At 41.9% G+C, this 25,908-nt stretch overlaps 1 protein-coding gene across 1 annotated transcript in view; it reads right to left on the reverse strand.

Annotated features, from left to right (window-relative positions):
• Nucleotides 1-25,908, reverse strand: part of ptprsa (protein tyrosine phosphatase receptor type Sa) — a 515,480-nt gene that overhangs the window by 98,460 nt on the left and 391,112 nt on the right. Inside the window, 8 exon segments of the mRNA XM_034180027.1 lie at nucleotides 4,068-4,115; nucleotides 19,183-19,298; nucleotides 23,248-23,323; nucleotides 23,326-23,398; nucleotides 23,400-23,411; nucleotides 23,527-23,622; nucleotides 23,625-23,677; nucleotides 23,680-23,741. Coding sequence (XP_034035918.1) covers nucleotides 4,068-4,115; nucleotides 19,183-19,298; nucleotides 23,248-23,323; nucleotides 23,326-23,398; nucleotides 23,400-23,411; nucleotides 23,527-23,622; nucleotides 23,625-23,677; nucleotides 23,680-23,741 — 536 coding nt within the window.

The following is a 25,908-nucleotide window of genomic DNA, read 5'->3' on the forward strand; positions in this document are numbered from 1 at the left end:
AATGGACACACAGCTTTAAAGCAGTCGATAAAACCAGCTGTGACACAATGTCCTCTGCCTATTGGCTGAATTGACTGCTGTGCATTTTAAAATAGCCAGTTTTTCTTTTGCACCCCACTAGTACACTATAGAGTAAAAAAAATATTAAAAATAAACTCCAAGGCAAACACAAAAATGATAATAATGGATTTGGACAACCAAGCATTTTTAATTAATGACACTTATGATTCTCAATGAGCGAACATTGCAAGCAGATACCAGTGGCAGCACTTAAGAGTGAGCTATTAATCACTTCTGTGTGGGAATCCGTTGAGATAAGCATCCAGCTATGATGGAAAAATTGCAAATTTAACTTTGTTGTCAGTATACAGACTTTAAATTCAAAGAGAAAATGTTTAAGAACCTACAACCAAATGTAAGTAAATGCAAATGACAGACCCCCGATTCTCCTTGACAAAACAAAAGCAGCTTGTTTGAGAGGAGATGAAAGGTTGTTTTAGTGTGTGTGCATGTGTGCATGCGCACAGTTGTGTAGTTCTCTCTGTTTTGTGTCGCTACGGTTAATTGCCAGGATTAGTTGCACACGGTATTGTACTCAAATTACATCAGATCCTTTGGTTGACTGCCAACATTACTGTTGTGCCTGCACGTGTTCAGAGATGTGATTAAAATGTACAAACAAGCAAACCATGATGCTTGGGCAGCACAACTGACTGAAGGTTAGACATCTCTGTAAAGCCCCATACCCACAATGCAATGTTTGACAAGGGACTATCAAATCATGGCAGGTCCTGGGGACATTCATGGAAAAGCACCATTCTTACACACACCGTTTTGACCATGGCTGTCCAGAAATACACCATGTCAAAGGTGTCGTGGTCAATCATGATATACTCACAAGACAACACTGCATCAATAAAACAGTCAGATTCTGTGGAGAGTTTCAATTCCAGACTTAAGATGCACTTATTTTCCCTTTCGTATGGCTAGCACACTGGCATATTATGTTACTATGCTTTTGACCATTTTAAATTCATTTTATTAGAAAATGGAGTGTGCCATGGCCTCAACTTTATCTAAATTCTGGGTCTTTTAGAGAACCTTATGGCTAGTGGCCGGCGATCACCTTAGTATTTCTTCTGTTTTACTTGTTGTTTAATGCTGACAATTTATACTGTATTTGTTGTCTTTCTGATGCCTGATTCTGTTTTTTCTCTCTGAGGTGTGGCTCCATCCAGAGATGGGTGTGGTGTTTGCTTCTACTACCCTCCTGTCCTGTGCACCGACAAAATTTCCTGTATATTTGTTTTGTAAATTGTTCTGTAAAATGTGTCGGTAGCATGGCCCAAGCAGAGGGTTGCCCCTTTGAGTCTGGCCTGCTTGAGGTTTCTTCCTCAGATCATCAGAGGGAGTTTTTCCTTAGGGCCTGGTCCCACTGGGGAGAGGATTAATTGCGCATGAATTGAGTATACAAATTATGGGCATTCGTTGTCATCCGCAACAAAATTGGCCAAAAATGACAAATGTCTCAGTATGATTTATGGATATATTAATAATGTATAGCAAGTATATGACGAACAATCACAGATATATAACACATGTATTGTGAATGCATCACACACGTGTGGTGGAAACAGCGGCTGTAATGCGTGTGCGCAGCATCTGCATTGCGGTCATAACAGAAGCGCACCTGGGCCTGTCGGTATCACTATTCACACCAACACCACAGCCTCTGGAGCAATTGCTGGACTTGGACACGTTGACTGGTATGTTGTTGGATGGCAGCAGCTATCACACTACGTCTTTGGGGATCCATAACTACATCTGTACATCTCCACAGCTGGACTGGCAATGACCGGCAGGTATGTCGATTTCTGTTTGATATGCATTCGCAAATTGTCCACAAATCAGATGCAAAGCAGACGTAACACAAACGCTTTATTTGTGGCCAATCTGTATGCATTTGTCACAACTTATTTTAGTTTGTGATGTGGACGTGATAGGCACGCTATATATCCATTTTACACACTGTCCCAGTCCGCTGCCAAGCCGCAATTCCCCGTCAGTTGCAGATGTCAGCGGATAACAGTGGATATACAGCGCATAGATTGTGTATGTATTGCATATGTAAGGCGGTTGTCATCGCAACCAAAATGTTGTGCAGCTTAAAAATCCTGGCAACGGAAAAACGTGCCTCTGCAGATACTTGCGGACGTGTGCGGATGTCGGCCGACTCATACAAGCATGTTTTATTGCGGATGTTTAGCGAATATGAACCAATTTTGTGTGCAATTCATACGCAAATCTTCCTAAACGCCAGTGGGACCTGGCCCTTGCCACTGTCACCTGTCTGTTTGCTCTGGGGGTTAGTAAGGTCAGACCTTACTTGTGTGAAGTGCCTTGAGGCAACTTTGTTGTGATTTGGCGTATATAAATAAAAATAAATTGAAATTGAAAACTGAAATGCTGTGATGTTATACAAGGTGTTTCAGAAAAATTTACATCATTTCATAATCTAATAACTTGACCAATTTTTGTTCAAATGATCTCAAATTTTAACAGCATATGCGGAAACAACTCTAAGTGTTAAGTTTAATGTTGTATGTTTTTCTTTTCAGGTATAGAAATGCCATTCAGTTTAAAGAGTATAAAGAGGAAGGCTGTCTGTGCAGGGCAAAAGGCTCTGGTCGACCACCAGTATTAGAAGAGATGGTCGAGTGGGTTTGGGAAACATTTTTGTGAAGCCCCGGAAAGTCCATAAGAAGTGTAAGTCTGGAAACCCAGATTCCTCCAATGACAGTTCAGTGTGTCGACTGACTTGACATGTGCTATATCACAGACGGTGCGCATCTTGAAAACTTGTGAAATCATTCATGAAATGCACATATGATTTAGCATCCTAATAACATCACAGTGTTGTCGTAAAGAAGTCTTGTCAGTTGACTTTTACACAAGACATGGTCAAGATTCCCCACGACAACTTTGTCCTGAACTATTTGCAGACAGCGGTGGTCAAAATGGTGTATTTGGGAATGGGGTGTTTATTACTTTGGTAGAACATTTTGAGAAAGTTAAGTGAGAACAACGTCCAGCGTTCTTTGCCAGAATAATGTATCTTCTTCTCTGTTGCCATACTTTTCCATTTTCTTGACATAATTTCTTACTTTTTTATCCAGTATAGGATTTACTTTCTATACTAGCCCATACTCAAGTCAAGTCACTCAAAGACAAAATGTTTTCTCCTGGGCTGCTCCAAAGCTCTCATCCTTCTCCTCAACACCCTTCCTTCAACAATTTAATTTTTCTGATCTACGTTTTTTCATTGCAATCTACAACATGCTCAATGAACACAACAAACAAACCAGTAACTAATTACACATTTCCAATCTCCTCATTCGCAGTTAAACCACTTGACAAATATAATGATTCTGTTTGATAACCCAAACCGGACTCCAACAACCTACTTATGATGTTCTACATTTCCATATAGTATAGAAGTCTGTCTGTAGGTGAGGGAATCCAGAAAATGCTGTTTTTGTTTCCTGACGTGATTATTTCACAGTGAGCTGGGAGTAGGATAATCAAATGTTGAGCCATTGTTTGTCACTGCTTGAATTAATTCTGCTTGTTATCTTGGAGAACAGAAAAGACCCCCTTTGTTCACAAATGAGGGGAAGGTGAAGTAGGCTGAAAGAGAAGGGAGAACAAGAACATGGAGGTGAGGAAGGAGAGGAGGGGAATGAGGAATAAGTGTTCAGAAAAACATCCCTTCAACCAAGTTTCCATCAGCAGAAGTGATCACACAGGTTACTTATGCATGGTGGATTAATGCGCAGCCAACAGCCAGAGTGAACTTTGTGACTGACATTCAATTAAAAACCTGCACAGTACGCCGACGGAAACCAACAAAAAGAATTAATTCTGAATTTCTGCAGAATTATTTTTTTGAAAAATAAAGAAATGGAAATTCCATATTTTTTGTAAATGGAAGCAAGCAGTGCTGGAATTACAAAAAAAAAAAAAATTAGGAAAGCTGAAGGACAAATGCTAAATGCACAGAGACTAACTTTCATAGTCAAAATCTGCTTCACTCTGAGGACTGCTTAGACCAGAATCTGTAAGGAAAAGCAAACATAAGAGAACATAGTTTCAAAAAGGCTGTAATGTAAAAATAAAATGCTATGGGAAAACTAATAATCATAATAATAATTTTAAAAAAAAGACCAAAAATACACACAAAACAAAACACTAGATTTTTACCAGTATGAGCAAACTGGGCCCATTAAATCTCGCAATTAAGGCGAGATTTCGGAACAAATACAGCAAAATGGGACAAACATTTTAACATCAGACCAGTTCTACCTCTCCACTATCAAATCCTCAAGAGAAGCTGCATAAGAAAGATGTACCAGTTCCACCTACCCCTGTTCACACAACCTTTTTGCAAAGCCCCATGTCAACAGGGACAGAAATAAGAAGACTGATTTTCTATCTCTAAGCTGTCACAAACACCAGTTAGCAATGTCCACTGGGATGGCTGTGAATGAGACAAACCAGCTTGTGTTTCCTGGTGAAGTGTAACTGAAAAGTTCCTTTGTCTTTGATACTGAGGTACTGAGAGCAAGACATGTAGAAATATGTCTGCATTCTTGGCTGACAGCTGCAGAATCAGTGCTGGTGAGAGTCAGAGCCTCGACAAATCTGTTGATGGTTCAAAGTCTTATCTGTTATAGAAGAGAAGTCCTCTGAGACCAAAGTCGGTGATGCTGTGTCCTGATAGACTCAGGCCTCTCCAACTGACTGAGAAAAAAGGTTCCAATTGTGGCATCATGTCAAACTGCCTGGACTGAAAGGTAAACCGGAGCAATGGGGTGGGCAACCAATGTAAAGTCCATAAAGTCACTCAGAAGTATATCCAGTTTAAAAACTTACAAAAACAAAAATAACTTTACTGTTGTGCTGAAAGGAAGAATCACATTTTAATTCAGCACAATATTAAATACATATTACCTAAACACTTTACAATGCAAACAAACATCAGGGATTTCCTGACCACTATATCGGCCTGGAGGGCCACCAGGACAAAGTTAAGGACCACTACAATTTTCATGAAGATCACTTTAAATAAAAACATTCCACTGAGAACAACTGTGGACAGTTCTGTCCATCTGTGCTATTGCAGGTAGAAAAGAAAAAAACATAAATTAACTGCTAGCAACATATTTCACATCCAGAAAGTATTCACGGTGCTTCTCTTTTTCCACATTTGGCTACGTTCCAGCCTTATTCCAAAATGGAGCGAATTAATTTTTCGCCCCACAAAATTCTACTCACAACACCCCATAATGACAACATCAAAAAAGTTTTGCAAATTTATTAAAAATAAAAAAACTAAGAAATCACGTGTAAATAAGTATTCACAGCCTTTGCTCAACACTTTGTTGATGCACCTTTGGCAGCAATTACAGTCTCAAGTCTTCTTGAATATGATCCCACACTCTTGGTGCACCTATCTTTTGGTAGTTTTGTCCATTCCTCTTTGCAGCACCTCTCAAGCTCTGTCAGGTTGGATGGGGAGCTTCAGTGCACAGCCATTTTCAGATCTCTCCAGAGATGTTCAATCAGATTAAGGTCTGGGTTTGGGCTTGGCCACTCAGGACATCCACAGAGTTGTCCTGAAGGCACTCCTTTGATATCTTTGCTGTGTGCTTAGGGTCATTGTCCTGCTGAAAGATGAACCACCGCCCCAGTTTGAGGTCAAGAGCACTCTGGAGCAGGTTTTCATCCAGGATGCCTCTGTACATTGCTGCATTCATCTTTCCCTCAATCCTGACTAGTCTCCCAGTTCCTGCCACTGAAAAACATCCCCAAAGCATGATGATGCCACCACCATGCTTCACTGTAGGGATGGTGCCTGGTTTCCTCCAAACATGACACCTGGCATTCACGCCAAGAGTTCAATCTATGGCTCATCAGACAAGAAAATTTTGAGTCCTTCAGGTGCCTTTTGTCCAAATCCAGGTGGGCTGCCATGTCCCTTTTACTAAGGAGTAGCTTCTGTTTGGCCACTCTACCATACAGGCCTGATTGGTGGATTGCTGCACAGATGGTTGTCCTTCTCGAAGGTTCTCCTCTTTCCATAGAGGAATGCTGGAGCTCTGACAGAGTGACCATCGGGTTCTTGGTCACCTCCTTGACTAAGGCCCTTCTTCCCTGATGGCTCAGTTTAGACAGGCAGCCCCTGGTGGATCCAAACATCTTCCATTTATGGATGTGCTCATTGAGACCTTCAAAGCAGCAGAAATGTTTCTCTACCCTTCCCAAGATTTGTGCTTCGAGACAATCCTGTCTCTGAGGTCTACAAACAATTCCTTTGACTTTATTCTTGGTTTGTGCTCTGACATGCACTGCCAACTGTGGGACCTTATATGTAGACAGGTGTGTGCCTTTCCAAATAATGTACAATCAAACTGAATTTGCCCAGGTGGACTCCAATTAAGCTGGAGAAACATTTCAAGGATGATCAGTGGAAACAGGATGCACCTGAGATCAATTTTGAACTTCATGGCAAAGGCTGTGAATACTGATGTACATGTGATTTCTTAGTTTTTATTAATTTTCAATAAATTTGCAAAAAAAAAAAAAAAAAACTTTTTCCCAAATTGTCATTATTATGGGGCATTGTTTGTAGAATTTTGAGGGAAAAAATTAATTTCATCCATTCTGGAATAAGGCTGTATAATAAAAAATGTGCAAAAAGTGCAGCGTTGTGAATACTTTCTGGGTGCACTGTACTTCCATAAATGTGGATCACCACAAAAGCATGTTAATGTAAAAGCAGCAGGTTTTATGATCTATAGACCTTGATAATCAATACAAACACATTCTGTCAGTGAAGATATTTAGAAACACTGCATTTCCATAAACAGTCTATCAGGTTTGTGGAAAAGCCTGATAAAGGACAGAGATGCAAAATTCTTAAGCTGAAACCTGCTGATTCGCCACTTGGGGCCGCATTTAAGGACAACTTAGAAAAGCAGACGTGTCATGGTGAGGTGAATGCACAGATGTGTTCTACAGTTAAGACAATGTGTCATCAAGTAGCAAAGGTGAATAACAGCTTAACCTCACTGTAAATTTAGCCATCTTAATGCAGCATGTGAACTATATACAGGTGTATAACCAGAGGGGGGCACTGTGGTCTCTACAATGTTAAAAACTAAAGCCCTGTTATATTTATTGAACATGTACTTTGGATGAAATTTTCGACTTCTTTAATATTGACAAAGGTCTGTTCAATTAAGTCTGAAATCCTTTATTTTTCATATTATATTAATAGAAAATTACTGTGATTATGAGCAATATTAAATATTATTTTTTAAATAATATTATTAAAACAGCAATAGAAAGCAAAAAACCCAAAAGGACTAAAAAGGGTCAAAATTGTTGTGTTGGTTAAAACAGCCTTTTTGATTTGTGGGGGCTTTTCGTTGCTGATGCTCCTTCACAATACAAGTGGTACTCCTTACTCTCTCAGTAACCTTTCGTTTGATACAAAGTCATTCCAGCAGTACCGAAGGATACTCCAAAGAGACCTAGTACCAAAGACGACCAGTTGTCACCTTAGGTCACTGGTTAGTATCCAGGTCTCACAGCCATACAGCAAGACACACAGCACCAGGAACCTAAAGACTTGGACCTTTGTTCACCTGCAAAGGTTATCAGCATTGCCAAATACTGTACCTCTGTCCAGTGAACTCATGACTCCACAAGCTCTTCTCAAGCGCCTCTCAATCTTAAAGGTTGAGGACCCAGAGACATGCATGCCACTGCCAAGACAAGTGAACAGTGAAAGGATGTTCCAAGTGCCCACCTGCAAGAGCTGCCTCAGGTTTGGACCTGGGCACTGCCTTGCAGTGGACAACCCCTCAGCACTGCAACCAACAGCCATCCTCCAAACACAAGACTCTTGGTGCTGTCCTGTGGTTTCTTCTTCTTGGGAGACAAGGCTTTTATTATTTTGTCCAAGTGGCCTATTTCTTTGTGCATGATCGAGCACACAGGTGCCTGAATGTTGTGGACTGCAGGAGCTGGAGAAGGCCAAGGGGATTCTCACGTTTCTTCTGGCTGCACAAGACAGATGGTTATTTTAGAATTGTGGGAATGGACCAAGTTGTCTGCCTGGGTGGTTGCCATCGAGGACCCAAGGCGGATCTGTGGTGTTGTGGATGTGGCTAAGCAGCACCAGTGCATGCACCCAGACTTGACTTAACTTGACTTGTGGCTTTTGAGAAGTTCTCTCTGCCAAAAAGACTAAAAATGTCATTATTACTTGCATTCAAATAATTTGATTATTTAAATGATATCATTTCAAATGGCCTGTTGGTTGCTAAATTGGACAAATGGGAAACACACTGCATTTCTGATGGAGATGCTCAAAGCTCATTACAGTTCCCCCCAATACAAACACAGTACTCCACCATGCAAGGCACACCATGGAACAACTCGAGGATTAAGGACCTTATCTAAGTGATTTTTCTATCTGACAGGGAATTGAACTGAGGATCCTCTGGTCACAAGCCTGCCTCTTTAGGCTCTACATATCACTTCCCCCAATGGCAGGCTGGAGCCTGGAGTAGGGGTGCAGGTGGTTGATCGCTTGACTGCTGGACCAAAAAGACCATCCTCGTGACAGAACTGCACCTAACAACAACAATATGCCATGTCTGCCTTCTATGTTGTTGTTGGTCTTTTGTGTGTGTGTGTTTTTACTTCTGGCTGCTCTTGTTTTCGCCCTGGGTCACCACGACAGATCTTGCATGGATGATCTGGCACAAGTTTGATGTCAGATGCCCTTCCTGACTGCGACTCCAGAGGTACATGGAGAATGGGGCACATGTGGCTTTGAAGCTGGGATCTGTGACCTAACATGATTTGGATGCCTGCCAGTCTAAAAGGTTCACGATCAAAATGTGCAAACAGAAAAGTTGTGAATGTGACTGATCTGAATCTGTGGTGGGTTTATTCTCCCCCTCATAGTGAAGAACAGAAGAGAATATCAGACCAAAGGCATTGACTGCGTGCAGAAAGATGAAGACATCAAGCATCCCCCTCTCCCTAATTGATTTGTGACAATGCCTAATTAAACCTGGTAGGGGCCCTCTGATCCACGGTTTCTAAACGTCATTCATCACAGCGGGAAGGAGGAACAGGCATGTCTGATAATGTGCGATTGTGTGTGTGTTGTTTGATAGAGCTGTTTGTGAGGAGGAGGGTACGGTTGTTGCAGCTGTTGGTGTAATCAGGAGAAACAAGTAGCTGCTGATGCAAGCAAATGATTGGCTGGTGTACGTGGTCTTGCAAGCGAGCGATGCAGTCTGTGGGAGACAATTTGATTTTTACATGCTTCAATGTAGAAGTCACACTTCAGACAGACCTATGTGGGTGTGAAGTGCCATACGGTACGCCACATTAGAGGTGGGAGCTAAAGAGGAATGGGGATGGAGACGGCATAAACAGAAAATATATCAGAAGTATGTTGAAGAGGAAATCAAACAAACTCCGGTTACCGTCCTATTTTATGCAGCCCCGCTCAGCTGTACCAAGTGTAATATTGAGGAAAAGATTGTGTTATCAAACTATCTCCATTTTTACTTTCATACTCATCTCCCATCTACGGCAAATTTCATGCACAGCTCTATTCAAACATGAGGGGACCTTTGTGAGAAGAGCATTGAAAAATCGCATCATGTCTCCATCTGGCAGGTAATAAATGTCAATAGTTGTGTAACAATATTTGGTGGTGCAATACAGGCACTCTTCTTTTTCCAGACTTTTGGGGACTAGCATCAGCTACAGGTTTAAGGTGCATTGACAGTTGTGTGCATTTTTGCTCTGCACTTCTGCAGAATTCGCCTTGACAATGCCACCCGCTGTGGTCCCAGCTGTATGCCACGCTTTGTGCCGCTGGATGCTGATATAAAATAATTATTTCGTAGTGGATTAATCTTTTTCTCTCAGAGTTTGGCTGATGAAAACACCTCTAATCGCTTCCGGAATCACAGAGGACCATTTTAGCAGCAGCTTTTTTTCCTCTCTCTTTCCTGCGCTTCATGAGGTGAAGAATGAATTTGGAATTGTCTAAAAGGTAATTATTTGTAATATTTATATTGTAATGGCTTTGTAAAACAGTTGCATGTTCATTCCTTCTTATGATTAGCTGTAAAATTATGTTTATGATAGATTTAACATCTTGTTATAATCGATCAGATGAGCTGCGCTGTGATGAGGTGCGCTGACTCGCACTGACACTGTTTTTTAATTGTCTGCGCAATGTTCACGTAAAGTTTACATAATTAATGCATGATAGAGATTTTAAACATTTCTAAATTTTATTTGCGCACTTGCACTAAGCCACGTACATTTCACAGCTGTTTGCAATGAGTTTATTCTCTGTCACGGCAGATTGTGTACCAGTGCGCGGATCAATTTTGTGTACGTGTCAAGGTATCTTAAGTTGCTGTTTTCTGTTTTCCAAGATACTGGAAAGCTTTTCTTTATGGAGATTTGGAGCACTGAAGCAGGTTTGATAACTGTCACCTTTGTTCCATCTGATTCTTCATCACTTAATGTGCACTGACACAAGCATGCCTTTGTTTCAAGACACATCACGACCTGTGTCGTGATGTGTCATGCTAGAGAGTAAAATCGTCTTTAACTGGTGCAGACAGGATGCAAGAGGGGCGCCGGTGCGTGCTATTGTGCACAGAGAATTTTGAAATGTTCAAAAAATCTTTCACACACAAATGTCGTGCTATGTGGCGTGATCTAATCTCCAAGACGACATGCAGCTCATCAAGTGGAGTAAACAAGCAGTGAACAGAGCGAGTGGTGATGTCAGCAGATCGTATCAGAGTGCAGCTCGTCTGAAGGATTATAACAAGAAGTTAAATCTGTTATAAACATACTTTAACAGCTGCACACAAAAAGGAAAGAAAACACAACTGTTTTATCAAGCCAAGAAAATGTAAACCTGACAAATAATTACCTTTTTAGATGGCTCAAAATGTTTTCTGCAGCTTGTTAGGGCGAAGGGCTCCAGCTACAGCCTCCTCTGTGATTCAAGAAGTGATTAGAGCCATTTTCTACTGCCAATTTACAGAAAAAATTATTAATCCACCACGAAATAATTATTTTATATATGTAGCGTCCAGCGCAGAGTGCGTGGTAGCCGGTAGAACACAGAATGGTGTCCAGCTGTGAACAAAGCGGGTGGGATTGTCACGACTACGTTCGTGCTATTGCCTGAGCCACAGGCATGCTCGTGTTAGGGCACCTTTGCACTCTTTCAGTGCAGGTAAACTGACAAATTAGTTGCTCGTTTATAAAACTTTTATTCTGTTTAGGAACGGCTAAACAAGTACAGTAGTTTTTCTTTTGGCTACTCACAAATGATTTTGCATGGATTTGCAAGTTGGTTTGGCACAAGGTTTACACTATGCTCTTCCTGATGCAACTACAGATGTTCATGGAGACAGGGGCACAGGTGGCCCTGAGCTGGGGGCATTCTCACTGGGAGACAAAAAGCATTATCGTCATTCCACTGTGGGAGTCCGAGTTTCTCACTAATTATTGTGAAAATCAGCTGTCTTAAAATGCCTGTTGTGTAATTTATTTATTTATTTTCAAGATCTTGTGCCAGATTTGAATGGTTTCTATATCACTTCACAAGCAAAAATCCAATAACCCACTAGGCCAGGGGTCGCGAATCCTGCTGTTGGAAATCACCTGACCTGAATGTTTTCCACATCTCCCTGCTCCACCCATTGTTAATTAACTAAATCAGGTGTACTCAGCCAATCAAGAGCTGGGAAATACCACATCTGACTAGAGCTGTGACTATAGCAGACACACATGGATAAGACCTTGCATCCAATTAGTGTTTTTATTTTTATTTTGTCTGGTAGAAAAGTGCTGAGTGAGCTCCCAGACATGATTTTTTCACAGGGGTTTCAAATGGGAAAATACAGTGTTCATGACACGTTTCTGTGGCAAAAGTAAAACAGCCAATGCGGACTAGCGTATCAGCAATAAAACATACTCACAGTCAGAACCACGCGTCTGTCCAATCTGCAATGACAGATGAGTTTGTTTTGTGTCTACTGTAATAAATTTTGACTCACAAATCAGCAAAAATAATTTTCTCATTCCATCTGGCTGAAAAAGCGTGTCACAGCACCAACTTAAAAGTGCTCAGAGCAGGCACATAAAAAAATGGTCTACTCTGGAAAAAAAGACAGCATACAGAAAGGTTTTTACTGGAGCCAGCTTCCTGCAGTTGCATCTGCTCTGTTCTAATTAAGAACAATTAAGGAAAAGACGCTGGCCCCCAGACAAAACAAACAATTCAACCCAAAAAAATTTTTAAAAAAATGCTATATGGATGTGAGGCCTAAAGGGTGATCTCTAGTAGCGGGGTTGGTGACCCCTGCACTAGGCCATACCTACAATTGAAAACACAACGTTTAAGGGATAATAAGATGGGTGCGGTATCTGTTCCGGAAAGCATCCTGTGCAAGGGCAACATTTCCTGTATATTTGTTTTGTGAATTGTTTTGTAATTTGAGTCTGTAGCATGGCCCAAGCAGAGGGTCACCCCTTTGAGTCTGGTCTGCTTGAGGTTTCTTCCTCAGAGGGAGTTTTTCCTTACCACTGTTGCTCTGGGGGTTGGTAAGGTTAGACCTTACTTGTGTGAAGCGCCGTGAGGCAACCTTATTGTGATTTGGCGCTATATAAATGAAAATAAATTGAAATTGAAAATAATTACTGATGATTTTTCCAAATATGACATGATGGAGTCAAACAGAAGATAAATTAACAGCATATAATGCAACCTGCAAAAGCTTGAACATTAATGATGTAAACTCAGATCATCACAATAAGGAGAGTTGAAGTCAGAATTTTAAGATGAAACACATGCACTTCTCATGATCTAAGTTTTTCACCGGGAAGAGAGTGAGAGAGAAATGGCATAGATGATGGGGAATGAGGTACTGGGAAAAATGACAGTGAGACAGAAAATTGTCTTGTAGAGAAAAAGGGGAGGAGGGTTGTTTGGAGACAGTAGTAGATATCCACTGAGTCATGCTACTTCATTACTTTGGCCCCATCTGCCAATTAAACCCCAGGCTCCAACAAAGATAATGACAAAATAAGCCACTCTGGGCGCTGAGGATCTATGGGTTGTCACATGACCTACAGACCTACAAACCTTAAAGCACAAATGCACAAGTGCATTCACAATGAGCACATTGTCCATCAAACACATTAGCCAAGCTTATCTTCTAGGTATGAAAGCCAATCAAAATGCAACATTACTGTTACCCAGCACTAGGGGTCACTGAGCACACATTACCATATGCTCCGCTGGATAGAAGAGGCCCTGATAAGAGCACTGGGAGAATACTCATTTGAACAATGCTTGCTATTAGCTGATGAGGATGTTCACAAATGCTCACCGGCCTACTTAATTGGGCTAAAATGTCCATTCAAATTAAATTCCCCGGGTGGTGAGATAACGACATTGCCCAATTCCACGGAACAACTGCCGGGATGTAGAATGAGAATGCCTGCCGTCCAGAAAGACGAGCCTCAGCGTGTACTGGTGAGTGATATTAAACAAAAAAGAGAGCAAGAAATTGTAACAAAGACGCATTATTTCAGGAGGAGCGGGGGGATTTGAAGGAAGGCCTCAGAGCCGCGAAACAGTGAGTGTGGCCTTTAAAAACCTTATCGTCCCCGGGATGCTAAGCAAGATAAAGAGAAGAGACGGAAATCAGTCTTCTATGTTGATGTGCAGATGTGCTTCCATGTATGCATTACTGATAAGTGAGTGTGATTTGAGCTCAATGCAGCGAGGACGCTGCCGTAGAAGCTGCCAGAGAGCCGAGGCTCCATTTTGAAATCTGAGTCTTTTGAAGAGGCAAAGAGTGGACGTGAATGACAGATGGCTGCCAGACAACTGATGGGAGGCAGAAAGGCAGAAGGGAAAAAGAACAAAGAAACAAGGCAATGCTGGGAACATGAGATGGATATGTTTATTCCACCTCTGGAAGATTTTGTCCTGTTTTTGTTGCCATTGCTGCAGCAGATAATGATGTCACTGGATCAGGAATCCAAGACCGTCAATATACAGGTGTTGGTCCCAAACTGAAAACATAATGGTTGATAAGTAAAGAAGAAATAACACTTTTGATCTCACATTACACTACAAAGTGTGAAATTTGGTCCATCATCCAAAAAAAGCGTACAATTGTGGAAGCATTGTGTACAGTAGCGGAGTGTTGCATAGACTTACATAACAGTAGCGAAGTGTTGTGTAGACTTACATACAGTAGCAAAGTGTTGTGTAGATTTGCATACAGTAGCGAAGTGTTGTGTAGACTTGCATACAGTAGCGAAGTGTTGTGTAGACTTACATAACAGTAGCGGAGTGTTGCGTAGACTTACATAACAGTAGCGGAGTGTTGCGTAGACTTACATAACAGTAGCGAAGTGTTGCGTAGACTTACATAACAGTAGCGGAGTGTTGCATAGACTTACATAACAGTAGCGGAGTGTTGCGTAGACTTACATAACAGTAGCGGAGTGTTGCGTAGACTTACATAACAGTAGCGGAGTGTTGCATAGACTTACATAACAGTAGCGAAGTGTTGTGTAGACTTACATACAGTAGCAAAGTGCTGCGTAGATTTGCATACAGTAGCGAAGTGTTGTGTAGACTTACATAACAGTAGCGAAGTGTTGCGTAGACTTACATAACAGTAGCGGAGTGTTGCGTAGACTTACATAACAGTAGCGAAGTGTTGCGTAGACTTACATAACAGTAGCGAAGTGTTGCGTAGACTTACATAACAGTAGCGGAGTGTTGCGTAGACTTACATAACAGTAGCGAAGTGTTGCGTAGACTTACATAACAGTAGCGGAGTGTTGTGTAGACTTACATAACAGTAGCGGAGTGTTGCATAGACTTACATAACAGTAGCGAAGTGTTGTGTAGACTTACATACAGTAGCAAAGTGTTGTGTAGATTTGCATACAGTAGCGAAGTGTTGCGTAGACTTACATAACAGTAGCGAAGTGTTGCGTAGACTTACATAACAGTAGCGAAGTGTTGCGTAGACTTACATAACAGTAGCGGAGTGTTGCGTAGACTTACATAACAGTAGCGAAGTGTTGCGTAGACTTACATAACAGTAGCGGAGTGTTGCGTAGACTTACATAACAGTAGCGGAGTGTTGCATAGACTTACATAACAGTAGCGAAGTGTTGTGTAGACTTACATACAGTAGCAAAGTGCTGCGTAGATTTGCATACAGTAGCGAAGTGTTGTGTAGACTTACATAACAGTAGCGAAGTGTTGCGTAGACTTACATAACAGTAGCGGAGTGTTGCGTAGACTTACATAACAGTAGCGAAGTGTTGCGTAGACTTACATAACAGTAGCGAAGTGTTGCGTAGACTTACATAACAGTAGCGGAGTGTTGCGTAGACTTACATAACAGTAGCGAAGTGTTGCGTAGACTTACATAACAGTAGCGGAGTGTTGTGTAGACTTACATAACAGTAGCGGAGTGTTGCATAGACTTACATAACAGTAGCGAAGTGTTGTGTAGACTTACATACAGTAGCAAAGTGTTGTGTAGATTTGCATACAGTAGCGAAGTGTTGCGTAGACTTACATAACAGTAGCGAAGTGTTGCGTAGACTTACATAACAGTAGCGAAGTGTTGCGTAGACTTACATAACAGTAGCGGAGTGTTGCGTAGACTTACATAACAGTAGCGAAGTGTTGCGTAGACTTACATAACAGTAGCGGAGTGTTGCGTAGACTTACATAACAGTAGCGGAGTGTTGCATAGACTTACATAACAGTAGCGAAGTGTTGTGTAGACTTACATACAGTAGCAAAGTGTTGTGTAGATTTGCATACAGTAGCGAAGTGTTGTGTAGACTTACATAACAGTAGCGAAGTGTTGCGTAGACTTACATAACAGTAGCGAAGTGTTGCGTAGACTTGTGTAGAGCACTGTGTCCAGTGCTCTACACCGTAAGTCCGCGAAGTCCATTTTGCAGACTCCTTTGCATCCCTCAGTGTATTACCACGTAGGGCTGCATAAGCTTGGCGTAGTCGGTACGCCTCATTACGCAACTCTACGTTGGCCCGGTGTGAAATGGGTTTAAGAGCTATCTACCTGCTGGTGCCAGGTGATATGTGGCCGAGTCCTTGGCCTTCTCGAACAATTGGGGTGCTCAACACTGAGCAACCTTGATGGATCATGCCCAGAGAAACAAGCCACATGGTGACACTGTCATAGCTCAGATTCTTTTACACTGCAAATGTTACTTCTCATCTTAGCATCCGTTCATTTGACAGAAAGTCATTCCAGCTACACCCTAGATTCCTATTAAGAAAAGAAGATATCTCGTCATCAGGTAAGGTGACTGGTTAGTGTCCAAGTCTCACAAACACACAATAAGAGAGGAAGCACCAGTGCACTAGGACGTTCATTCTCCTGAAAGGATATCAGCTTCGCCAAACGTCTGTATCCAGCAACCTCATGACTCCATAAACTTATAGCATAAGTTTACTCAATGCCTGAAGACATAAATGTCACTGCTGAAATCAGTGAATGTCTCTCAGCACGTTCACCACATACAGATACATCTCTGATGGTTGAGTCCAGGAAGGCACTGAAAGGTGGGATCTTAGTCTTGATCCAGGACAACTGCAAACCTAGAGACTGACAATCAGGGTATCCATTGCTTTCTCAATGATCAGAGCATCATCCATGAAAACAAGGTCAGTAAGCCTTTGTGTTTCAACAAAGGCACCAAACACACTTGCCTACAACCCCAGCCAACACCTAGCCCATGTAAGCACTGAACAGTGCAGGAGCCAGAACACATCCCCTGTTCAACACCGATTTTCATGGAGAAAAACTCATGCTACATTTGATATCATTATAAATCCAATAAATCCAACAACATTTCCCTCATATTAAATGCTTTTCTCTTCTTCCTCCTGGGTGAGGTGTCTTTGCTCTCTCGAAACACACAACACCATGTTAAGTGACATGATGGTTGTGTGAATTTTAAATGTCTCACGACAGGAGATTTGTCCTCAGAACGATGGATGGAACATTAACAAATCCTGGCTTTTAATTCTTGTTTGCTTTTGCCTACACACAATAAGGGGACATTTAAGTGGCGTTGCCTGCAATCCAACCTTTAACACGAAAACCTTTTCCCTTTTCGTCATTAATTTCTGTAATTAAGTAATAATGTTGGGTAGAACTGAGGAAAAATAAATTACCACTTGGTCTATTCAATAGTGCACTTTTGTTTCTGTGAATCAGATTTTCCAAGCATGTGTTGTAGGTGAAGTCCTGCATAAAATTGTCACAAAGGAATTTTGCCTGAGTATCTGCGAAATACGAAATACATCTGGATCACATTTCTATCCCAAATAACTCACTCAAGGAAAACATTTTAAAGGAGACCAATGGTATGATAGTAGTTGTACAGCCGATGCAGACCGTGAGGCCCATCGGGCCTAAGCTTGTCCACAGGCACAGTGACACAGATGAGAGTCTTTAACACCCCCTAGACAGGACGTCAATCCACAATGCTTCCCAAGCTGAGGCCCATACCCATTTACAGCTGGGTGGACTGGGACATTGGGAAGTGTGTTGGCCAAGGACACAGACAGGTAGCTTCTACAGGAATTGAACACTGGCCTTTTGGGTGTCAGCCCAATTTTTTTACCACTGAACTTCTTGGTCTGCTACATGCTAATGACAGCAACGCACAAAAATGGTTTTTATCAGGATCTGTTTTGTGAGCTTGAGTTTAGTTTAGGTCAGACACTAAAGGTGCCTTGACACTTGCATGGATTTGATCCCCACACTGGCACGTAATTTAGCGTACCAATGGACAAACTTGTTGTAAACTGTTGTAAACTGTTCGTGAACTGTGCGCGGATGTGTGCCAGTGCACAAAGATTTTGAAATGTTTAAAATTTCTGACACACATAAATGTCGTGCCACTTGTGTAAATTAGTCGTGAACACTGCGCAACCTAATGCAAACACTGCATGTCACTGTGTGTCAATGTCTGTCATTGCATGCACAGTTTACGATGAGTTTACTCATTGCCACGCAGATTCGATGCCAGTGCGGGGCTCAAATTCATGCAACTGTCAAGGTGCATGCCATCTAATGACACACATTGGCACGATGAATTTTGCGGCAGTGCGGAGCCAAAATTCATGCAAGTAGCAAGGTGCCTTAATGCTCACAGAGTGGAAATATTGGTCATGGCAATCATAGGAAGACAGACAGGAATATCGTTCCCATCTCATTTTCAGACCCATCAGAGAAGCTTTAGTTGGAGCCTTAGAGAAGAAGTGTGTGATCAAATGTGCTCTGTTGTTAACACCAGGCTTACTGTACATACAGATGAACACCAGACATGATGAAAGCGAAAGCCAGTAAAACCTTGGAGAATACACCCCTATTCCTCCCCCCAAAAAACTAGGTTTATTTCTAGCACTGAAAAAATTCAAACCCAAACAACAGGCATTGCCTCTCTACTGGTTGCTATGAAATCATCACATTTTACATGAGAACATGGAAAAAGCATAAAAATGGGTGGCAGGTAGTTATGAAGGCACATACGTTGAAACACAATGATATGGGGGCATTTTAGAGAAACCTGTAGGCAGTAGAATACGTTTAACTTAGAGATGCTTCATATGTTAGTCGGCAATGTGACAATTTGAGTCAAATTATGGTATTATTATTATTATTATTATTATTATTGCAATGGAATTTCTGATACCTGATTTTGTTAAAACCTTGAATTTTGACTTCAACCTGAATTCCATGTCAGTAAGTTACAAAAAAAAATAAAGGTTTTCATTTTTTTCAGGCTTGTTGGTTGAAACAGCAAATTTATTTGATTTTAATTATTAGTGTTTCAAACAGGAGTGACATTTTTTGGGGTAGATTAGAAATTCTTTTGTCATTACTATACCAATAATCTACCTGTAATAACTCTCTAACATGGTGTAAGAGTTTTGTGGTGTTTTGTTCCTCAATGTGTTTCGGATCCATGTCATACCTGGAGTCTGGAAGTTGATGCGCCTCATCTCCACGGGGTCTGTCGGGTGGTGTGGTGTTATGTCTGCATTGTTGAGCAGGCATTTTGTGCGTGGCTCAGACTCTTTTCTTTTGCGGCTTGAGAGTCAGATGAGGATAAAATGGGGGAAGGAAAAAACAACATAAACAGGAGAGTAACTTTCACTGAGCACCTTAATGAGGAAAACAGAGAATAATGCTCATTAATAATGGTTTCAGAACAACTCAACAATTCCAAGTAAGTGCAAACTCAGTTTCAAGAACACTTGGGTAAAAACAACTCAAAAAAAGTCAAAGATCAGGTTGCTGGAAAATATCAAGCACAACAAAATCTCTTTCACCCTGATTAATTAAAGACAGTGTTTATGCTGGGGCAGGCTGTTCAGGTTTCCCTTGAAAAATACAATAAAGTACATCTAAGCCTTACCTGTCAGGTTTGCTGTTTCCAAAGCAAGCAATAGGAGTCAAATGAATATATAAAGATGGTGAAAACACAACACACAAGGAGAAAAGGAGAGGGAGAGGCAAGAAGAGAGATAAATCAATAGAGAGCAGTTTAAAATTAACAGGGGTCGCTGCCAGGTTCGCAAACGTGAGAAAAAGCTTATCAGCATTTGAAGGAGAAGTATGCATGCCAGTGCACGAGTGCACATGTAATAGCGTGTGCAGATGAGTGAGTATTCAATGAAATGTGCCAGTGATCACACTGGCAACTGGTAGCTGTGTGTCTATGGATGCAGTTGTGTTTATGTGTGTGCATGAGGGTGTCGTTAGAGATGGCAAAGGAGAATGTCAGGGCTAAGGGCAGCCCCAGGAAACACTGTTTACCAGGGAAAGATGGGCGGAAGAATGGGAGCATGAGGGAGAGAAAGAGTGGAGAGAAAAAGAGAGAGATCCAAGGAGAGAGGTTACTCCCCTTACCAACCAAGGCAGAGGTAAGGCAAGGTCAGACAGTCAGGGATTATCTGACAGTAGCAAGCTGTACTTGTGTTGCTCACACCAGCTCTGGTATTCGTAAAACCATAGGGCTCTGCCTGGGAATGCATGTAGAGCCACCGCTTACCTCTTGGTTCTGTTGGGACTTACAGCCTGAGATTCTGTCTGAAGCTATGACTAAGTATAGAAGAATAAAGAAGTAAGTCCAATCGATAAGTCTATCCCCAGATTCCATAGCATGAATTGAATAAAGATCTGTGACGATGATGGGATGCCAGTCCATCACAGGATTATGTCTCCAGCCAAGGTGGTACCCATTTACAGTTGGGTGGACTGAGACAAGTATTGTACTACGACACAGACAGCTACCATGAACAAGAATTGAACCCAGGTCTACTGCCATGTTCCAGGTACCTTGGAAGTCATAATAAGTAAAGCCCCTGTCACAGTGGCGTATTCGTAGAGCTGCTCATTGCAGCGTTGTGTTTCATTTAAATACGCCCGAAATACGAGCGTACTCAGCCTTTAACAGTGTTCATACTTGCAGCTGCGTGTGTTCATGTTTCAATGTGCACACAGTCACGTGTGCCATGCTGCACCAGTTCAGTGCTATTTTCTGCCTCTGTGGAAGTGCGCTCTGTTCTCTACTGCATGGTGTAGTGCGACTCAAAAACAGAGTCATTTAACATTATTATTATTATTATTTTTTTTTAATGTAGCGAATGCACATTTATTTTAGAGTCACAGCTCTTTTCAGCTTTGATCAGACTGATCGATCAGGACATTTGATGAGCGCACCGACATGCAGCGAGTGCGCATTTATTTTAAAGAGTCACAGCTCTGATTAGGCACACACACACACACACACACACACACAGAGAGAGAGAGAGAGAGAGAGAGAGAGAGAGAGAGAGAGAGAGAGAGACAGCTTTTATGAAACGATGCGACACAGTGAAACAGTCCTCATATAATTAGTCCAGTATGATAAAGTGAAGCAACGATCTTGCAGTATTTATAGCTCCAGAAGAACAACAGGGAGATGTGAAGTGGCGTACAGTACCGTGTTGAAGCGTGGCAAGCTCACAATAGCGGACAGTAGCACGGTGCTGCGGGTACTTGCGTGAAGGCTCCATGCTGTGCTGTACGCCGAAGAAAATTAAACATGTTTAATTTCTTCCATCCTATGCGCGTAGCCCTCAACATACTGCTACATAGAGAAAAACTCCACGTGAAGTCGGCGGAGAGCTGCTCACTGCAGCGTAGACGATATGCTGTAATGAGCAGCTCTACGAATACGCCACTGTGACAGGCCCTTAAGGAAGTAAAGTTTATTTGTATAGTGCCTTTCAAGATAAAATCACAAAGTGCTTTCCAGTGAAAAAATAAAATAGAAACAGAAATTAAAACAGCAGTAACAAAAAAACAAAAAAAAAAAACTAGTTAAAAGCAAGTCTGTACAATTCTGTCGAAGTCGGGTCTGGGAATGACAACATCACACCCCATTTTAATGTGTTCCAGTTTCCACCCAACACACTAAGTCAGAAAACAAGCAGGGTGCCTCTGAGATTTTAAAGCACAGAGAGCTACAAAAATATGCGGGCCACCAAAGAAACCTCAAAGAAGAGGACCAATGGTGCAAACGGTAGACTACTGCTTCAGTTTAGTGCTTGGTTTGTAGCACAGTGTAGCCAGTCATTCCTGTTAGCGACATCTATGAAAACAAGTAAGTCCTTTAAGGGCAATGAGGCCCATTGTACCGGTGGTCATCTCTGGTTTGCGTGGTGTGAAGCAGACAAGAGTCCACAACTCCGCTTGGATGGGACACCTGTCAGTTGCAGGTTACTTCCCAGCCATTAGCGGCACCAGTTGACAGACAATACACAATGTGTTATGTCGCGCATAAAAACACCATAACATGTCCACAGACAGCAGTAGGACAGTACTGTGTATACGACTTATTAAAGTGGACACACGCACACACATTAAAAAAGACAGAAGTCGGAAAACAGTAAAAACTACAGCTTTCACTACAGTTGATGCTAAAAACATTCTTCTTGGATTGTAAACTTGGGGTATGTGTTGTCCGAACGAGTTGAAGAGTTGGAATTATGACTTCAGATGGCATCCGGTTGAAACTTCATACTCGTAAGGGGGGAATTACAACCGCCCGAGTAGAAGTGGAAGGCATCATACATAGTAGGTAGCCAGACCATTTATGGCACTGAGCTGCCTGCTCTACATCTACAAAAAACAAGGAGATATAATGATCATCGGCCTGTGTTCTAAACCCCAGCACAGTAAGGAATATCAAAGCCATGTAATCAGACAAAAAGAGTGGTGCGTCCTTTAAGATTCAGATATCAGTCAAAGCATAAAAAGCACAAGCCATAGCACAATTCTACAAAGTGACAATAGTTCTTTTAAAACTATAGTAAGTATTTTTTAGGTGTAGCTTCTGTAACCTCTGAATGCTTTTTCTGGAGTCACTGGATATCAAATTTAAAATAACTTGTCAAGCACACATCAGTATCAGCTTTTTGACTGGCAGACTGTATCCTTCTAGGTTCAATTGTTGAGCACCATCAAGAAGAATCTCTTCCTTTGTCATTTCTCACCACCCCCTCAGTTCTCACAGCCATCTTTTAACAAGAATAGTTCTTTCGTATTTGCATGCAACAAAGTTGTTCGGTCTCTGAATATCATGCTGCTATGAATACAAAATGAGGCCTTCTTTCAACATGCTCAATAACATGCAATATTTTCCCAATAGCTCAATTCCAAAGTCACAGTGCTAATAACTGGTTCAACTTCAAATGACAAGCAGATCTTCAATGCATGTTGCTGCTGTAGCTACACGGTGTATATCAGCAACTGGAGAAAGGCAGATAAATGGTTTAAGTGTCTGTACTTCTTCAAGAATGAGATCTTAATAACTGTGGTACTCTGGATTGTAGGTGAAGTGGAAGAGCAAGACTACAAGTATATGTCCAAAACACTAATATCATACAATCTTTTGCATTTCTGTTATTTTTTTAGTCATTTCAAGTTGAAAATATTACGTTTTTTAACAATGCAAGCCATAAATTCTCAACTCACTCCAAACCCAACTCACTTCTTGTACAGGAGGATTGCAATGACATGCAGATGATTGAAGACCACGGCCAGGACTGGGCCCACGACCCATATGAGCCATCGCCACTGTCCACCGGCAATGGTTCCACTACCAGCTCTGGAGTCATCACGGGATCTGTGTAGGGGCTCGTCTGCGAACATTTTCTGAACAGAAAATCAAGCAGGTCCATGAAATGTAACGGAATTATGATCATTATTTTCAACTATATACGCTTTTATGAACTCATGATTAAATGAACCGATCTGGATGAAAAATCACCCCACTGGTGGCATTGAGTTCAGCCAGCAGGAAGAAGACGTACTCGTGGCCAGACTCAAGAGGCTTGTTCTCACAGCTGCTGTAGCGGGTGGTCAGATCCCACTGTTGAAGCTGGATGGCAGCTGCTTGAAGCAGGCTGTGATATACGGCTACCCTGGCCTAGTTGAGCCAGCTGACGCCGAGAACGACGCCTCGGAGTCACCTCCCGCAACCAGCTGATGGACATCAAAGGGTGTGAAGCCATTTGCTTTTGAAAAACAATTAACTGTTTTTTATAAACATTTTTACGTCCATTAATGTGGTCACAGGCACAGGGTATACCCCAGTCTGGCCACTAGCTATGGTGAATTTAGAATCATGCATGTCATTAGAAGTGGGAGGAACCCAGAGCACCAGAAGGAACCCCATGCAAACCCGGTGAGGAAACATTGCAAACTACACACAGAAAGAACCAGATGGGAACCTCACCGTGCTACCATTAATAGGGTTAGCGCAGCCTCATTTGAACCCCTGCATGATATCGCAGGATTTGACCCCATCAGGGGTCAGCTGGCACGAACACAGCAGAGGAGTTTTCAACACAAACATTCAGCTCGGCTCGGTAAACGGTAAAAGCATACTCGCCTTCACCTAGTGGACCTGCCGGTTTAAGAGGCACCGGACGCAATGGTTTCCACTGAAACCTGCATCCTCCAATTGGTTTGTATCAACACTCCCACACTCCACTCGGGGTGTGGTTCTGTGCCCACAAACAGCATCCTTCTTACGGAAAAATGGTGTACTGTTTGTTTTCAGCTGCAATCACCGAAGCAGTTGCGAAAACTGCTTTTATTTTCAATTCCCAGTGGAGAAAGGAAGATGAGGCAAATGGGAGAGGTCGTGTTGGTAAGTGTTAAACCTACACAGCTAACCAGAGTAGCTGCATTCTTTTTGCCTGCACAACTGCCTCGACATGTTTGAGCTCTGGGTCATAATCAAACCGCAACACATGTCTTTCCACCGCATCGTCACTTTTTCTTTGCATTTTCACTTTGCGCATAATTTGCCCAAAAATACAAAGAAAGTGCCATGTTTCTGCTGGGGACAGATGAGGACTGTCCCCCGGATGTAGAAAAATTGTGTATCTGCGTCATATTTTACCCCTTTTAGCGCCCCCCCTCAAACGAGATGATGCCCAATTAACACGAGTAGTGATTCAAGATTACTGACAGACCATCTGTTAAACAATGAATCTGAAAGGGAAAACGAATAAATTCACAAAGCAAGTAGGAATAAACTATGAGCATGGCAAAATCCACATAGACAAAGTTGATTTTTGTTGTTATTTGAAATGGATAAAATTAGCAAAACAGGAAATAATTGTGAGCTCTTTGTGACAATTTATCTTAGCTTCTCCTTTTTATTTTATTATTTGACCAGGTAGAAATCAATTGAGAACCAGTACTTGCTTTCAACGCTGACCTGGCCAGAGACGTTTTATGCTCAGAACGACTGTAGGTGAAAACCTCCCCAATAAAAACAAAAGAGGGAACGTATGTAATCCCCAATCCAATAGGGATGATGACTCTGTTGATCTGGTACTCAAGGTGACCTTGAGCTATGGGAGAAGTGGAACAGACTGTGTAATTCTCTGTGCTGCATGCTCATGGGGATAAATTAGCATAGTTGAGATGTTGGTTCTTTGTTTGAGATGTTATGTCTGTGCTGTCGTGTGCCCGTGCCTGGCACATGGTGAGTGCAATCGACTACTTATCACATGCAAATGTCGGCTCCGGAGTTTGCACAACAATGAAAGAAAAAATCTGCCTGGATATTCATCCACACAGTAGCGAGAATAACCTCACCGGATTCTTTTTCTGTGACCTCACAGACAAAATTGGAATGTTTATCACCTAACTCCTTACATTTAAAGAACAATCTGTCACTAAGGGCCTTGTCCCATGGCGTTAGGAGGATTTGCGTATGGATTGCGCACAAAATTGGCTCATATTCGCTTAACATCCGCAATATGCATGAAACATGCTTGTATGAGTCGGCCAACACCCGCACACGGCCGCAATTATCCGCAGAGGCACGTTTTTCCATTACCAGGATTTTTGAGCTGCACAAAATTTTAGCTGCGGATGACATCCGCCTTACATACTCCATACATACTCAATACATACACAAACATACTCAATCTATGTGCTGTATATTCGCCGTCATCTGCTGATATCCGCAACTGATGGGGAATGGTGGCCTTGGCAGCGGACTGGGACCAGTGTGCTCATCATGTCCACATCACGAACTAAATAAGTTATAGCAACTGCATACAGACTGGCCATGAATAAAGCGTTTTATTACGTCTGCTTTGCATCTGATTGCGGCGGATGCAAATCAGAT

Source organism: Thalassophryne amazonica, chromosome 10, assembly GCF_902500255.1.
Source record: "Thalassophryne amazonica chromosome 10, fThaAma1.1, whole genome shotgun sequence".
Lineage (NCBI taxonomy): Eukaryota > Metazoa > Chordata > Actinopteri > Batrachoidiformes > Batrachoididae > Thalassophryne > Thalassophryne amazonica.